Source organism: Acartia tonsa, chromosome 14 (assembly GCF_053477335.1).
Source record: "Acartia tonsa isolate MP-2025a chromosome 14, ASM5347733v1, whole genome shotgun sequence".
NCBI classification, from domain to species: domain Eukaryota; kingdom Metazoa; phylum Arthropoda; class Copepoda; order Calanoida; family Acartiidae; genus Acartia; species Acartia tonsa.
Window position 1 is genome coordinate 36,738,744 of NC_137273.1, and position 18,812 is coordinate 36,757,555.

The following is an 18,812-nucleotide window of genomic DNA, read 5'->3' on the forward strand; positions in this document are numbered from 1 at the left end:
CTCCCCTGAAATAAAAAATTTATTATTATTTTTTTTAATGGGGGGGGGGGGGTGGAGGTTGATATTTGATATATTCAAATGTCGAAATGAAATCAAAAATCTGCCATGTGACGTCATAAAAATGAGGGATTATCCATATCATTTTGAGGGGTTTTCTTTCCCATTCCTCCTCTCATCTCGCTCATTTTTATGACGTCACATGGCTGATTTTTAAGACACTTTGTCCAGTTACTGAAATAATGTATTAAATGTTGCTTAAACTGTCGATATGTTAATATTATGTCAGCCAAGGCCACTTTTTATCAATTCAAAGAGTCGACATAAACCCTTAAAATTGCATGTCAAAATTCCAATAGTTTTGATAGAGGATATACTACAAAACAATGCTTTTTGTAGTGAAAAAATGTCAATTATGACCTCTGTATTTTCCTAGTATATTGTCGACACAATCCAATGTAATTGTTTGTCACTAGAATCCTTCTAGGTTTAACAGAGATAGAGAGAGAGATAGAGAGAGATAGAGAGAGATAGAGAGAGAGAGAGAGAGAGAGAGAGAGAGAGAGAGAGAGAGAGAGAGAGAGAGAGAGAGAGAGAGAGAGAGAGAGAGAGAGAAAGAAAAAGAGAGAGATAAAGAAAGAGAGAGTGAGAGAAAAAAGAATAAGAGATAAGATAGAGAGAAGGAGAGAGAGAGAGAGAGAGAGAGAGAGGGGGAGAAAGAGAGAGAGAATGAGAGATGAGATAGAGAGAAAGAGAGATAGAAGGAGAGAGAGAAGGAGAGAGAGAAGGAGAGAGAGAAAGAGTTAAAGAAGGAGAGAGAGAAAGAGAGAGAGAGAGAGAGAGAGAGAGAGAGAAAGAGAGAGTTAGACAGAGAAAGAGAATAAAAAAACAAAGAAAAGGTGAAATAGAAAAAAAGAAAGAGCGAGAAATGGAGAGAAATAAAAAGGTCAATTTGTTAAGTATATAAAAAAACAGGGAAAAATGTATTCTTAAAAACGCAGCAATAATAGGTTAAAGTTATCTTATATTAAAAACATAGGTGGGTAAAGTCTTATACAGAAGAATACAGAAATTATTATGTCATATTCAGTAAATGTTTGAAGAACAATAGGACAAGTATAATTTAAAAGTTTCTGATAATGTTAAAAAAATAATTATATTTAAGTGCCAAATAGTTCACATAGTCAAAAGTCAATGTAGAAATATGAAAAAATATGTTGATATATCAGCCACAAATCAGACGGACGGACAGTTATTATTATATAGTAGCTTCGCTACTAACAAACAAAACAAAGAAATTACAAAACTAGGCATTTTGAATTTTTAGCAATGTTGCCAATATCGCAGTTGGGGGGTTTTAACTAGATAGGAATATTACATCAGTACAAGAAAATAATTTTGCTTCCAAATTTTCCGCCAATCAAGATAACTATGTAAAAGTGTGTAGTAATTATATAAAGTTAAAAAAAAATAATAAATGTAACCAAGATATTTAAGCCAAACAATGTGAGAAATTATTTATAAAACTTTGGGTACCACTAACATTTACAGCCCAAAGTCCCCTCCCTCCCTTATTTATTTATTCAACCCGTCAAACCCTGTTGAATTAACTCTATTATAAAAATTTAATGTAATATCAACGTAATGTAAAAATTGGCAAACTGGCGAAATATTAAATATTTTGCATAATGATTATTTAATAGTGTTATACATTTATTTTAATCTATTAAAATCGGGGATCTTAATGGATAAGACAATGAAATATAAATAAATCCTCAATTTTATTAGATTAAACAATTTAACATTTAATTAATTTTATTATAGTTTTAGTTAGGTTAAAATCATCCTATTTATTTTAAACCTTTTATTGAGATTTCTGAAAAATATACATGTAATCAACAACATAACGATTCCCATAACGATTAAGTTTTAAAAGAAGAATATGTATGAAATGGCCGTTTGTTTTATCGTCTGCTTTGTTGAGCTTTGCTTTGATAGACGTATACAGTTAGAGTAAAACAAACTTAAGAGAGAGGGTTAAATAACTGTATGTCCCTTTTTCCGAGGTCCCTCTGTCGACTTTCAATTGATTCTTTGAAAATCAACCAAAAGTATCGTTAGTATTAACACAGCAAAGTCGCCGTAAGAGAGTAGTATGCACTTTGCTAGCAGACGTAAAAGATCCCCAACAGGAGGATCCAGGTTGTTGTCTGGTTATACATCTATATACTATAGATTTATTCCTTAAAGTATTAATCTATTGTTTAACAAATACTGAAAATACAAGTTTCTTAAAGGAAAAGACAATGAACAATGAATTGATATACAATTGCCATTGATAATAAACAAAACCACCTTAACTGTAAGGTAAAACTATAGTTTTGGAACCAACTAAAATGACAGCGGAAAGTGTCATGTGTGACGTCATAAAAATAAGACTAAAAAGAAAGGAGGAGAGGAGAAGTGGAATAAGAAAGCTTTAAAAAAGAAATGGATAATAGACGTATTTTTATGACGTCACACTTGACACTTTCCGCTGTTCCCCAACTAATCAATATTCAATTAAAGTACCCAAAGTTTTGTAGTCAACTAATAAGGTAAGGTGGGTACAAGTGTAATTTTCAGTTCAATGTACCCCTCCCTCCATGATTGTGTAAACCAAATACTGAATAAAAGGTCTTTCTTTAAAAACCCTTGTTGTGTTTAAGGAGACCAGCCATTAAGCTTAATTCTGGCCATTTATCAATGCGTACTTTTATTGTTTTTTTTTGTTTTTTTTTATCGAAGAAGCTCCGTTAATAGCTTATAGGGCAAGAAAGGGTTAGGGGATAAATCTGATTGTAAATTACACTGGTACCCAAACTTGTATAAAAACCCTATCACATTCGTTGGCTCAAAAACTTTCGGTACTTTTGATTGGTTGGTTCTAGTTGAGTCCAAATTTTAAACCTTAAAATGTTTTATATGAAAGGGTTGTATACAGATTTATGATACAATGTCTTATCCCTTAAGATTCCTGGGACAATCGCATTTGGATTTTTAAAAAAATTATGACATAGCAAGGACCTATACAAAGCTTTCCATCCTTGCTTTCCGAGATCCTATAAGACAGAAGAAACGTTCAAAATGATTGCTGAAAGTGTAAACAGAATACAATGAAATTCAAAATTGTTGTCCTAATAACTCTTAAGGATAGCAATTATTATCAATCTTTCTATCTAGAGCAGGGATCTTAAGGGATAAGACGATGGACGATTAATTCTCTAACTACTATAAAGAAAATTACCTCTTCTGTGGATTAAAAAAAGTTTACATAATTTAGATTTTTACAAAGTGTTTAAGCCAACGAATGATTGATCTTTTGATTACAAAACTTTGGAGACAAGTATAAATTACAGGCCAATGTCCCTTCCAGGTTAAAACCATTCTTTTGAGGGCTGGCATATCCCAGGAATTTAAAGGGATAAGACAATGACCTATAGATTAAATGATTAAAAAAATATTACACCCTCTGCACATTACAATTGTCGGTTGAAACGTTTGGAAACTCAACTTAATTAAAACAAATCAAAATACAATAAAAAAGACCCCAAATTTGTGAAGCCAACGCACAAAAAAACGTTGTTATAAAACATTGGGTACTAGTGTAATCTACATCCCAATGTCCCCTCTCTTCCTGGTATATCCTGTTCTTGTTTATACATCGCAGCGGGACTTTTCCTTCATAGCGCTGCAGATTAAACAAGAGTTCATATAAAACGGCATAAAAAAAGACGCTTTAAGTTTAGCAATGGATATAGAATGCGTGGATATTGTGAGAGGTTTTTGTATACCCTGTTAAAATTTTTCATACAGCTGGCTAATATAACAATATCCAAATTTTGACAATATATGAGGACTGTATTAGCAACCTAAATTGACGACATAAATCCCAATAATAATATCCACATGTTCTATATTCATTAGTCTATTTTGAATATTTTGTCTTTAAGAAATTGTAATCGTATATGTCGACTAATAAAAAGTAGTCAGGGCTGATATAATATCGATCAATTAGTGTATTTTTGGAAAGTTAAAACAGAAATTATTTAAAATTGTCTTTAAGTAGTGATTTAAACTTACAAATTTAATTGTTCATTTTAAGTCAAAATAATAGTAATAACAATATTATAATAAATCTAGATTAACAATATCATTACAAGTAGGTAGATCCCCTGAAAAGCAGAGTCATATTGGTTCAGGAGTTATGGAGATCTCAAACATTATATTACTTTGAATTTTGTATAAGTAATGTTTACTAATATGTTGTATTGAAGAAACATTTAATATTTTCGAATTAATCTAAAAATAGAGGAGTGCTACCACTAACCAGAGAATTGGGGATGAGACAATATAAAAAATAAATAAATTTCAACCCTAATTCTTAAGTTATCTTTGGTAGCTAGTAAGTATTACTCTAAAAAATTGGTGTAGGTCTGCTATTGTTCCCTCCCTCCCTGAGTGCTTACTTCCAACTACCCATGTAATATGTATAGTACTAGTATGGTGATAAAATAATCAACTAGTTTTAGAAAACTCTTATTCTATTATATAAAGTAGTAATGATTTTTTTTCACTGAAGCTTAAAATTTAGATAACTGCTGAACTAATTGAGTTCTCCAATTTAGAAAAGACTCACATTAGACCTAGGATGATTTAAGGCTATTTAAAATTTTAGATGTAAGTCTTTATTGGTTTTTGGCTGTTTATCAAATATTTGAGTATAAAGCTTTTAAATGCTCGGGGCGCAGCCACTAGTTATCTATATATTAACAAATTTAAAGTCTTTGCTGGAAATAACCTAATTGAAGAGGGAAAACCTAAAAGAGGGCAGTGCTTTTATACAAAAGAGAGAACTGAATAGAAAGCAGTTTTTTATAGAACCGAATATAGAGCAGTGTTACCAACAGAAGAACAGGCACAATCACTCAGCTACTAAAAAATGCGCGACTGTGTTATGTTTGTATAGCATGTTCTAACCATATAAATCAAATCCTCTTTGATAAATTGACAACAACCTTTTGTTTGGGCTTCTCAGCATTAAGAACTAAATCTTTTTAAAAGCGAAGCTTTTTTTATAATTAAGGTATGTACGTCAAAGTTAGCTCTTATCGTTCAATTAGTCATGTTAGAATTGTCCTATCAATATCAAACTCTAGATTATGATTCTTATAGCAATAAGGTACGTCTATTTAGAACATAATTTTTTTTGCATGTTTTGTTAAAGTGAAGCTTTTCTAGGCTTTATGCTGGGTTGTTCGTTTGTGTTAAAATAGTCCTATCAGTTTCAACTATAGAATATTAACTAAAATTTGCAGAGATAAAGTTTTATAATCATGTTTTCTGATTCGTAGTCTTAATAATTTGGGAACTTTTTTCTCCAATTTTAACTCACAGACGTGGTGATTTTATTTATCATAATAGGATCAATTAAAGATATCTTATAGCTTATTTAAATCTAAATGAAAATCTATCATTCAATAATTATATTAATGGTGTCTATAAGTTTGGCTCAATATTTCAGGGAAAATATTATTTTATTCTCAATTGTTTTATCCCAGTATTCCAAGATTTTACATCATCAGAACAAATTGGGCAGAAACATTGATTTGAAATAAATTTAAATGATAAAGTGCCATGCTGTTTTATTGTCTGTTTAGTAGCGCAGCTACTCAATATTTAGGTTGTCTGTATGTCCGTTTATAGGATAATTATTATGGTAGTATGAATAGACATGTATTTATTGAAGATGGATTGATAGATAGATGGATATTAACATATTGATGAATAGATGGATATATAGATAGATGGATTAATAGATAAATGGATTAATAGATTAATAGATAGATGGATAGATAGGCAGATGGATTAATGGATAGATGGCATGATATATAGATGGATTGATTGCTAGATAGATGGATAATTGGATTGAGAAATTTAGATATATAGATAGATTGTAAGATAAAAGAATAGATGATAGATTGATAAAAAAAGTTATATGACCAAATGGATAGATAAAACAGATAAATAGACAGAAAAATAGATAGATTTACAAATAGATAATTAGACAGATAGATAGACAAATAGATAGACAAATATAAAGATTTACAAATAGACAGATATATAGATAGACATGTAGATAGTAGAGATATACTAGATAATTAGATAGAAAAATAGGCAAGATATTAAGATTTATAGATTGACAGATTTGAAGATACACCAATAGATAGACAGATAGGTAGGTAGCAAGATAGATAGATAGTTATACCGATAGATAGATAAAAAAAAATGATAGCTAGACCGTCTTGGAATTTAATTGCCAGTTTGAAACAAGGAAGCTCTGAAAGTCAACGAAGTAGAAACTTCAAAAGTTCCGAAACAAATTCCCTAAAAAAGCGACCAAATTATAATTATACACCACCATCCTACACTCAGGGATCTTAGGGGATAAGACAATTGATGGTAAATGAATGTACGCCCCAAAAGTATAATATACAAAATTATCTTTTCTGTAGATTGAAATCATTGGTGGAAATGTTCATACACTGCTACTGCTAGTGAGTACCACCAAGAAGTCCCAAAATTATTATAATCCCATGCTTTTATTGTCCATTTTTAAAACTTTGGGAACTCTTATCCAATCTTCATTGCATCATACTATAATTATCCCTCCACAAAAGGGGTATTTTTGTTTATTGTAATTGTGGGTAACCCCTTGAAATCCTTGAAACAGACAATCAATAATTTTAATCAATTTGAATCTGGTATTTTTGTATATATATATTACAGCTTTAATTATTAAATCCATAAAAAAATATAAGTAATAGTGTATACTATATATATAATAAGATTTAATAATATTGGTTAAACAACTTTGGGAACTTATGTGCATTATGATTGGTTGGTTTATCAAGTTGATTCTTCAAACGTTTCAACCACTTATTTTTCGCGTCAAAAGGGGTAATTTTGTGTTTCATCATTGGGGATGTGCAACAATTTATCGGCAATTGTCTTATCCCTTTAGATCCTAGATGTATTATTACCCACCACAATTGACTATTATAACTGTAACTTGACTTTTTGGTCAATATCAAAACCACTTTTTTCCATTCGTGAATTTTTGGGCAGTGTTCATACAATACAATACAGAACTTTATAACATCTAAAGGATACTGCTAGCCATAAGTAGCGAAGCTTAAAGCAAAAAAATGGAACATGGCCACAAATTGCACACAGTATCTGCTGATAAATGAAAACTAAAGGCTGCGAATTCGTAGCAAAGGGCTTGAAATAGCCTAAAACCATAATGAAACTTCAATATACTAATAAAACAGACTAGAATCATCAAGGAACATATGTGAAGCTTCCCTCTAATGAAGAATTCTATTCAGTAGTTATTGAAACTTAAATCTACAGATAAAATAAACTACATAATAGATTATGGAATCACAAAAAAATGGCCAAAAACCGTCAAACAGCCGTCTTATAACAAATACTATCTTATGCTTTAATATGCCTCAAAGACATGGAAATCAACACAAAAAATCTCAAACACCTATCTAGCTAACCAGCTTAGAAAATCCCATTTCTATAAACATCATTAAATTTTCTACTGAAACGAATAGAATTTTGCTAATTTAAAATATTTTTCTGATTACATAAACGTACTTATTTTTCGATTGTTTCTGAAGTGTAAAACAATAAGGTAATATACCTTTTACGGCATATTATATACATTTTATATAAATATCGGTGGTGGGGGGAATTTTATTACTTTAATCTATCCTTATAATAAAGTAACAGGCTGTCTGTCTGTCTGTGTGTATGTTTGTACCGAATGATCTAGCTAACTGCTGAACTCATATGGTTCTCCTTCACTGGGTAGCTTATCTTAGTTCTTCGAAAGGTTTATAGCTGTTTTGGGGGAGGGCACCACCACTCTCTCAAAAACTAAAATTTAAAATTTCCTTTTGAGAAGGTGGTGTTGGTATACTCCTTCCCCCCCCCCCCCCCTCCAAATAGGTGTAAACCTTCCCTGAACCTATGAGAAGCTTCAATGTAAAGGAGAACCATATCGGTTCATCAGTTAGCGAGATCCTAATGTACACACTGACAAGCATCACTTTTATATAAAGATATAAACCCCTATTGGCTATGAAACGTAAAATAAGGACAATTACATATAAAAACAGTAAAGTATTAAACAGTAAAATAGAAAAAACTCATAGGCAAAATGTTAAGCAAAGCTTGTAAAAGGCAAAGTTTGCTTAAAATAGATTATTTCAAATTTAATTTTTAAGATTCTTTTTTAAGAGGTAGTGTATAAAATAAAATAAATAGTAATAGTTGACTTAACCCAAGGGAAGAGGCATAAAAACCCACCCTGAAACTTTTATTTTTCTCTCATAGTATATACATATCACCTCTTATTTTTCTGCTATTTTGCGGATATTATCAGAGATCTAAAGGGATAAGACAATTGCTGATAAATTGATGTACATACCCAATCATAATGCACAAAAATAAATTGAAGATTAATATTATTGGTTGAAACGTTTAAACCAACCAATAAAAATCCCTACAGTTCTTAAGCCAACAAATAAGGAAACGTTATTATAAAACTTTGGGGACTATTATAAAGCATCCCATTGTCAACTCTCTCTCTCTCTCTCTCTGTCTCTCTCTTTCTCTCTCTCTCTCTGTCCTGTCTCTGTCTGTTTCTCTCTCTCTATCTCTATCTTTATCTCTATCTCTACCTCTATCTCTATCTCTATCTCTGTCTCTCTGTCTCTCTCTTTCTCTTTCTCTCTCTCTCTCTCTCTTTCTCTCTCTTTCTCTCTTCTCTCTCTCTCTCTCTCTCTCTCTCTCTCTCTCTCTCTCTCTCTCTCTCTCTCTATCTCTCTCTCTCTCTCTCTCTCTCTCTCTCTTTCTCTCTCTCTATCTCTCTCTTTCTCTCTCTCTTTCTCTCTCTCTCTCTCTCTCTGATAATAAGCGGAAGTGAATACACACCTTCAATGAAGACATCTCTAGATGTCTAGATATTGTAAATCTGAATCCACACCGCCTATGAAGACATCTTTAGATGTCTAGATATTGTAAATCGTGTTACTTTTCTTGTTAGCTACATTATAATCCACTTAACTATCAAACATGCCCCTCCTCCCCCCAATGTGATAAACAGTAATAATAAGCCGTTTCTCGCGTTCATGCGCAATGTTGAAAGGGTGACGCAAATTTCAGATCTCAGTTGTTTGCGGTTTGAGAAAAAATTATCGTTGTATCAAAACGAATTAAATAAAATAGCAAGCATCGCTTTTATCTTATAGAGAAAATATGTAAATCAAATAGCGAAATCTGAGATATGAAATATGCGTCACCCCCTTCCAACATTGAGAAAAACTGCGTACGACCACAAAAAACGGCATTTTATTACTGTCGATCCAACACTATATAAATTTTTGTAACTTGTACATCTCTATTATAACACGACTAGATGCGCCTTTAGCTTCTAGGGGCATGACACATCCACCCTCCCCCCTTAAAAATGCTTTGGGATTAGTGATGTCAGAGATCTTAAGGGTTAAGAAAATGGACGAAAAAATTGGTGTAAATTCCCAATTATGATAAAGAAAATTATCCCTTTTGAATGTAAATTGCTGTTGGAAAGTTTGGTCTCTTCTAGCTAGTACAACCAAAGTAAGATTTAACAAAAGTTCAAAAACTTAAAAGCCAACGAAAGTGAGAAGGGAAAATTCTCAATTTTTGTATAAGGACATTTTTCGAGATTTTAATGGACACCAACTATCGTTCATAAATACAGCTAGAAATTGCGTTTTGTTTTAAGAAAAATGAAGATTTTATACCTAAAATATCAATTTTTAAGTGACTGCTGTTAAATCCTCGTTTAAAAAACAGCCATATTGAATTTTTTTTCGGATAAAAAAATCGAGATATAAAATTAAAAGGCGACAGTCTTTTTAAAGAAAGATCTTAAATATAAAAGTTAAGTAGCTAATTTTTTGAAGGGAGAAGAGTTTTAAACATTTTAGTGTTTCCTTGTTGACGTAAAAATTCCTAAAATTAAGAAAAATTGTATAGTACAGCCTTTCTATAATTTAAGTTTGTCCAACTGTCTACAACTATTTCATTAATTCCTGATGTTTATACTAAATGATGATACACTAAATTACCATTTCTGTACATTAAAATTAGTGGTTGAAACGTTTAAACACTCAACTTAAAGAAAGAACAATCAAAGTTCACTAAAGTCCCCAAAGCTATTAAGCTAACGAATATGAAAATGTTATTAAAAACTTTGGGGACTAGTGTGATTAACAGCCCATTGTCCCCTTTCTCTCTTTTCACACATACACTCATTTACCCACAATCAAAAACAAAAACAAATTGTATTACAGATTACTGTTCTTTTTCTACTTTGAAAAAGTTTATGAAGTTGATTAATGGAAAATTGATATTACAAATCAAATTTTTAAACAATTTATTTTTGTCATTTAAACGCAGAAACATAATTTTTTTTATTTGCCACATAAAAACTTTATCAAGCTAAATATCTATCCAATAGAATTTCATTTATTAGAGTTCACTAACTTATTCTTTTTAGATGATAGGTCATGCTAAATGAGGAAGGGCATATTGAACAGCAAATCTTAGATTAATATTGGATCAAACTGCGAATTTCCAACCTATAAATTTAGAATAAGAAGGGGTAGTTTGTTTATTATCATTGAGGATGTACATAAATTTATCGTCCATTGTCTTATCCCTTAAGATCCCTGCTCATTGCGGACAAATAATCGACACATGGCTACTAGAGTTACTAGTTTTTAGCATTCTAGTTAATAAAGTAAAATAATACAAGTATTTTTGGATAGTTTTTCAAAACAGACATTATTTCATATTAGCAGAAAAAGATTAAAAATCATACAAAATTTAGATTTTAAAATTTGAATTGTATTCTTTATTTATTACAGTTACAGCATGTACTACTGCATTGCACCCCTCCATCAACAAGTTCTGTATTCACAGGGGGAAGAAAAATAGCCTAAAACCATCTGGGGGACCTGCGTAAAGCTTTCTATTCATAGGGGGCAGAAAAATAGCCTGAAGCCTTCCTGGGAACCTATGTAAAGATTCCCTAAAAAGGAGAGCTCAATCAGTTCAGTAGTTATTGAAATCTTAACCCTTACAGATCCGGCCTTAATTCCCACCTTAATAGATCGCTAAAAATTAAAACAGCTGTAGAGCGGCCAATTTTAAAGCTAGGATAACCAAATTTTAGGTCGAACTTTTATTTTTCATAACAAAAAAAAATACTTTTTCTTACCATCGCCGAAAAACGGCAAATAACGGAAACCGCCATTTTCGGCGGTATCGGCGGTAAAACGGCGGTTGGCGGCGCCAATTAAGATTTTTATCTGTTTCTTATCACAATAAAAGACCTACTACTTCATACAAAAGGACCAGCGGATTCTAAAACAATAAAACAAACTAATAAAAAAGGAATAATACAAAACTTGAATTTTTTTGTATTGTATAAACATAAAGGGGGAAAAAGAATTCTTAACACCAAAAAAGTGATTGTCCTTTTATCTACCATTAAAATCAAAATAAACATATTTTTAAAAGTACAAATTTTATCTTTTTAATCTTTACATAAGGTTTCTATTTCCGCAATGTAGGGAAACATAGTTTGAAAACAGGACAGTAAGAAAGTTTTCTCATTTATTGGATACCAACAGCTACGCCCCTAGAGGCCTCTAGGTTGTTTTTAAGGAAAGTTTTCAATTTTTGTTTTGAAAAAGAGATAATATATTTTATGGAGGCTTTTTTTGCAGGGTCGATTTCTCTTGAGGATGGGGGGGGGGGGTAGTACCATCCCCCAAAATAGTTATAAACTTTCCTAGTTCCTTTTGAGAAGCTATACTGTAAAGGAGAATTATATTAGTTATACGGTTAGCGAGTTCTTTGAAATAGACAGATAGACTCTTAGATATCATGTTACTTTTATATTATGATTTCCCTGTCTAATAGGGGGATCAATAAATCAGGAAGGATAAATCTAGGGATAGTGGACAAAATAATGCCACGGTCGTAGCGGTCATACGTCTTGCGTCATATTGGAAGGGTTACGTAAATTTCAGATCTCAGTTTTCGCTATATGATTTACTATTTTTCTCTATAAGATAAAAGCGATGCTTGCTAGATTATCTAATTCGCTATAATATAAAGATAAATTTTTCTCAAATCGCCAAATCTGGGGTCTGAAATTTGCATCACCCTTCCAGCCTGACGCAAGACGCATAACCGCTACGACCGTGGCATTATTTTGTCCGCTATCAAATCTTTAAATCCTTTTAGTGGTGAGCCTGATCGGGGTGAGCCGAATTTCAGCCAATCACTGCGCGGCATTTCATAAAATGCTGTGCTCTCATTGGTGGAAAGTTGGCTCACCCCGATCTAACTCACCACTAAAATGATTAAAAGATCCAGCTCTGGTAACTTTTATGAACACGTTCTCTCATTTGTAGGACTAAAAGTGTCTTTATATTATTTTGATTGTTTGGTTTACATAGTGTCTAAATTATTAACAAATCATTTAATTTACAGATGTAAATTTGTTTATCATCATTGGGGATGTTAATCAATGTATCTACATCCAATGTCTTATCCCTTAAGAATCCTGTACAGCCCCAATAATGACAAACAAAATTTCCCCTACTAATATAATTGAAATAATTGGTGGTTAGGTTTGAAACCAAAGAAATAGAGGATATCTATAAAAAAAATTAATAAATCTAATTTACATCTCCATTGTACATTCACTAGTTACCAGAGAGCTCAAAAAAAAACTTTTTTCTTCACAACACTTTAGTCAACACGAATACAGTTATGTGCAGGAATCAAGAGGTGGGTTGTTGCAAAATTAATTTTTGCTCCCCAATTTTAAATAGCCATAATGTCATTAGAATAACTTAGTTTAATTATGTCATATAGACCAGTGACACTTTTGACCAGACAGAGAAGGGACATTTGGCTTATTATTACACTTATTTCAACGGTTAATTTTGTGTATCATCAGTGGGACATACATCAAATTATCGGCCATTGTCATATCCCCCTGCTTTTTACAGAGTATCCAATAATTTTATATTTTTTGTATTCGACATTGACTTGTCCATAGATCCTTGAGTTATTAGAATGTTCTGAATTCATTATTAATTTTTGCTAAGCTTTTTACTATCATTACCATGTACTAAGGGATAAGTAATTTAGTAAAAAATTTCATATAATTATTTTGACCCAAAGATTAGCCCGTAAAATCTTCCTTGAGGCTACAATATGTTTTTAAATGGCAAAACAAATTTTAAGATTATTGTTTTTAAAAAAAATTATACCTAAAGATTATAATTCAAAACTTAAAAACGTATTACATTCGACAATCGGGAAAAAAGGCAACAAAATAGTTTTTCTTTAATTTAATAACACTATCGTTCTTTTGATTACATACCCCTTCTTCTTTGACACTTATTATGAATGTTTCAGTAGCCAAAAATAGAGATTTAGCATAGAGTAATATTATACCTAATTGTAACAGAATTCCTTATGCATAGTTTGAAAACAATATGAAGATTTTGCACTGTCCACATTCAATAACTGTTTAACGTCATAGGTATATTCTTTATGGGATAAAACTTCATACAAAAGAATAGTAATTTCTCGCATCGTATTATAGTCAGCTTTCCGCGGATATAGAATGTACAATTATAAGATTAAAACAAGTTTTAAAAAAAACTGGTTTTAATCTTATGATTGTACATTTTTATATTCGTAGAAAGCTGGATATTAAACGATGCTAGACAAAGTTTTTTCATATGGATGAGAACCGGTTCCTATCCACCGGATTCGAATTAATACGAGAATACTTATTACTCTAATTTGAAACATCTTTTATATGTTAACTGTAGCATATATATCATAATGATTATAACTTATAAGTACAACGCTTATGATATTCTGATATTCACTTCGGCATTATGATCAATATTAAGTAGTATCAATAGATAACGTCTTGTCATTATTATTTCATTTATAACCATCGCACAGAAAACATGAAATGATAGAATCAGGTATGGAGGGGACATTGGACTGTAAATTACATTAGTACCCTACGCTATATAATCATTTTATCTCATTTTTTTTACTTTAATACTTTGTTTACATTTGTTAAAAATTTATTCAAACTAGTAGTGTTTAGACTTTTCAACCCATAATCTTAATCTAGAAGTAGTCTGTCTATAAAAGTCATTATAACTTTAAAAAGACATTCGATGAAATCAATTTTGTTAAAATAGTTTTAAAAATCATGTACATAGATGTTTCAATCAACCTAACTCGTCATTGTTGATCTAATTATTAAGTTCTATTAATAGCATAACTATTTTGTAACATACTACGTTGGAATACTAAATAATAACATAGGGTGTGCATACATTTCCGCGAATGTATCTTATCGGAATCATAATTATTACAACGGCGCACAATGCCTCTTCCCATTATGTCACTCTTATTGTTAAAGATTAATTCGGATCATGGAAAGAAAACGAAGTAGCGGTTTTTTTCGTATTTTCACAATAGCTTTTATCCTATTTCTAGCCCCTGCAAGGGGCTCTGACCCAGCGGGGACTTTTTCTAACACTGCGGGGCAATCATTAACATTTACCTAACCTAAAATAACCTATCAAATGCTAAGTCGTTTTCTTTCTATGGTCCATTAATTCATGTATATTTGCTATTTTGCAAATATACATGCGAATATAAAACAATATACTGATAATATGGGAAAGTGAACGCGCACCAACAAACGTATGATCATATGATGGGATAGATATGCCACCTGTAAGAAAAAACTATTTTACTTTCAATTTTATCCTGGAAAAATAATGTATAATTCAAAGTTTACAACGTTCGTTTGTCTTTCTGAAGCAAAAGCCTCAAGGAAACTGAAGGAATATTAAATAATAAACTATATTATTTCTTGTGTAGAATAAAATTATTGGTTGAAAAGTTTTTACACTTAGAGCTAGTAGAAGTTATATATATAAAAAGTCCTGAATGTTTTTAAGCCAACAAATAGAAGATCGTGTTTATAAAACTTTGGGTACCTGTATAATTTACACTCCCTTGAAAGCGCTTGAGGCACTATTTAACCCTTAAAGGTCGGGGGGGGGGGGGGGGGCGTTGAACGCCCCCACATCCGGTTTTTTCTATCTCATTTTCTGTGTGTGAAAGATAAAGAGCTCAAACTGCTTGACTTTTTAAGTGTGGGTATGAGACATAACAGAGAGTTGAAATTTTTTGAATATCTCCATCCTGGCGGGCACAGGATGCCAGCAAACCTGGCAGGGTCATCCAGGTAAAGAGCAAAAATATTTTTCTGACTAAAACAAAGCATTTTATCTTACCAAAATACTAAAATATCCTCTAATAGTACATCCTTATATTAAATACAAGTGTTCAAGTCAATTTTAGGTTCTAGGTATGATCCTGCAGGTCCTGATCCTCCAGGTCTCCAGAAATCTTTAAAAGGCTCCTGTGGCCGCAATTTTTGACTTAGAGACTTCAAATTTTAAACTTAAGCCTTTCATTTATGTCTACATAACGTATTAAAATTTCATAAAGATCCGCCGCCGTTTTCCCGCCGACTGCGGCGGCTGGCAGCTGCCAAGTACAGCTGCGGCCGCTGAAATTTATATTTTAATATTTAAAATATAAAATTTACATAAAGATAAACATTTTCTGCAAAAAAAATTTTATTCTAGCTTCAAAAATAAAAAAATTACAGCCGTTTGAAATTTTTAAGTAAAAAAGGACCTAAAAACAAGGGTTGTTAAATAAAAGGGTGAAGGAAGCGAAAATTGACCTTGACTTACTTAAGCCGGAAATTCATCATAACACAGGGGACTTGCACAAAAAAATTTTAGCTCTCTAGCTCTAATAGGAACTGAGATAATAGGGGGGGGGGCCTAATAGAGCCCCCCCCCTGACTGATTAAGGTGCGGCAAGGGGCCCGACTGTAAGGGGTTAAAGTAACTTTAAAAAGTGTTTCAAAAATCTGCCTTGTGACGTCATAAAAATGATAGATTATCCATCGTTTTTTTAGGGGTTTTCTTTCCGACCTCTCCTCTCATTTTTATGACGTCGCATAGCTGATTTTTGAGACACTTTGTAAAGTTACCTATTTAAAGGTTTAGTCGACAATTATCAATAAAAGTTGTTATTGCTAATATACTATCTAATAAAATATGCTTAAAACTAAACACAATTCTAATATATTATAATCTTCCATTACCAAACCCTATATTCCTGCGGGCCTCACCTAACCCATTAAATATTACATATGTTCTTATGTGCATCGTTCGTATGTTCTAAAATCGCGAATTCTTTTGCCAAAAATAGATTGCTTGTTCCTTAAGGTAGACTTCGAATATTTGGTTTATTTGTAAACACAAAAAATTATGTCGAATCAACAGGGATCATAAAGGATAAGACAATGGACGATAAATTGAATTACATCCCTAGTTATGATAAACACATTTACCCCTTCTGTATGATAAAATTATTGGTTAAAAGGTTTGAAGAATGCAGGTTTTAACCAACCAATCAAGATTTGATTAAAGTAACCAAAGTTTTTGATCCAACGAAGGAGAATTACGTGATTACAAAACTTTGGGTACCAGTGTAATATACAGTCCAGTATCCACCCCCTTCCTTGGCACATGGTAACCAGAGCTAATATTTACGTCAAAGTAGGTCATGGGATGGTTTTAGGATATTTTACAGAGTCCCTATATAAAAGGGGCGAAGCTGCTAGTATGCATTATATATACCATTTTTAGAATACATTTTTTATATTCATGTTATAAAAGCAAACAAATATTTATACTTTATAGTGTCCTTTTTCTAGAAACAATCTCGTACAAATTCATAATTTTGAATGGTTTACGATTCCCAATGGCACTGTCTAACTTGGAAGAAAGCATTATGTCGACAACAGAGGTGGATTCTTAAAAAAATTTGCCCCACTAAGCGATTAGTTGGGGCAGATTTTTTTAAGAATCCACCTCTGATCTATAGTATAGATGTATATACAGATTACTATCTACCCCCTTTTCCAATGACCTTTTTCGTCTGCAATCAAATTATTTTCTGCTTCTTGGCTGTGTTAATAATCCCGAAACAATTGGTTAATTTATAAAAACCCGATTGAGAGTCGGCACAAGGTCATTGGTATAGGGAAACACAGTTATTCAACCTCTTCCCCCTCTAGTGTTTTACTCTAATATGTCGACCAAAAATAGCATAAATGTCGATTATAATGAATTAAATAAAAGTGGTTAAGGCTGAAATATTATTGACATTGCTTTATGACTTGAGTTGATATGATAACTGCAAAACTGTTTTACTGACTAAAACCAACCTTACCTAAAAAATAATAAAAAATAGTTAATAGTTGAAAATTAATTATGGATTTATATTGGATAAATGCTATCGAGATAGATTGATAAAAAAAACTTTTTTTATCTTACAAGAGACACTCCAAATAGCCTAAATCATGTCCTGGACCGTTCCCGAATATCCCGAAAATTGTGGAACGATTGATTGAGTCATTTAAGAGATATTAATAGACATACAAATATTCAGGGAGACATCTTGCTACTTAAAACAGTCAGCTATTAATAATCGACATATTAAAAACATCATTTAGGGGAAAATAGTTTTTTTTAGCTATTAATTCATCATTGTATTATAACTTAAGGTGGGAGGGGACATTTGATTGTAATTATACTGGTACCCAAAGTTTTTAAAAAACACTCTCTAATTTGTTGGCATAAAAACTTTGGGTACTTTAACTAAATATTGATGGGTTGCAGGTTCAAACTTTTCACCAATAATCTTAGTTTACAGAAAATAATTTTGTTTATCAACATTAGTAATGTACATCAATTTTATCAGCCATCGTCTTATCCATGAATATATAACCCAAAACATTAAAATAAATGGTTCTGACCTACAAAAGGCACACTATGTTCCACGAGTGACAAAAAATCGTTTTTTACATTTTGGAAAATACACTTTTAAACAATTGTTTAGTAATATACACAAGTTTTGGGAAATAAAGCCGAAAGTATTAGCTCTTTACTATGAAAAATAAGAATTTTACGTGTAATTATACCAGAGGTATGGAATTAAGTTCCTTTTCATCATTGTAAACAACTATTTTTAAGGTTAACTAAACTACATTTCAAATCAATGTGGACCCCTTAATTTTAAAGCTATTTTTAAGTATTATATATTTTTGGAATCAGTATGTAATAATTTATACGTTTAGCCTTTAAAAGAAGTCAAATCTCCATTTTTTGTTGTAATTGTAGATGGTTTTCTTAGCATACTCGATTTCTGTAAAATAGACAATTTTCTTCTAATGAAAATTTTACGTTTGGTTCCAGATCTTTTAAGACCAAAAGAGTCCAAGCAAATCCTCTTACATGGTGATATTAGATGTATGTACAATATCAGAGAACTTTACCCTGTGTATGCGAAGGTATGCGAAGTTTGTTTTTTTAAGCCCTAAAGATACTGGGTCTATACAAAAATAACAATTTTTTAAGATATAAAAGTGATTTTTTTACTTCTTTCCAACACATAATCAATTAAACTAAAAGTAAAGAAAAGTTTTAAATAAAGATTATCCCTAA

General features: G+C 31.6%; 1 protein-coding gene across 1 annotated transcript in view; it reads right to left on the reverse strand.

Moving 5' to 3' along the window:
* LOC145305449 (uncharacterized) overlaps positions 1-18,812 on the reverse strand; it is a 183,625-nt gene that overhangs the window by 131,152 nt on the left and 33,661 nt on the right. Inside the window, exon 4 of the mRNA XM_080147066.1 lies at positions 1-5. This exon is cut by the window's left edge and continues 106 nt beyond it. Coding sequence (XP_080003192.1) covers positions 1-5 — 5 coding nt within the window. The remainder of the gene's footprint in view (positions 6-18,812) is intronic.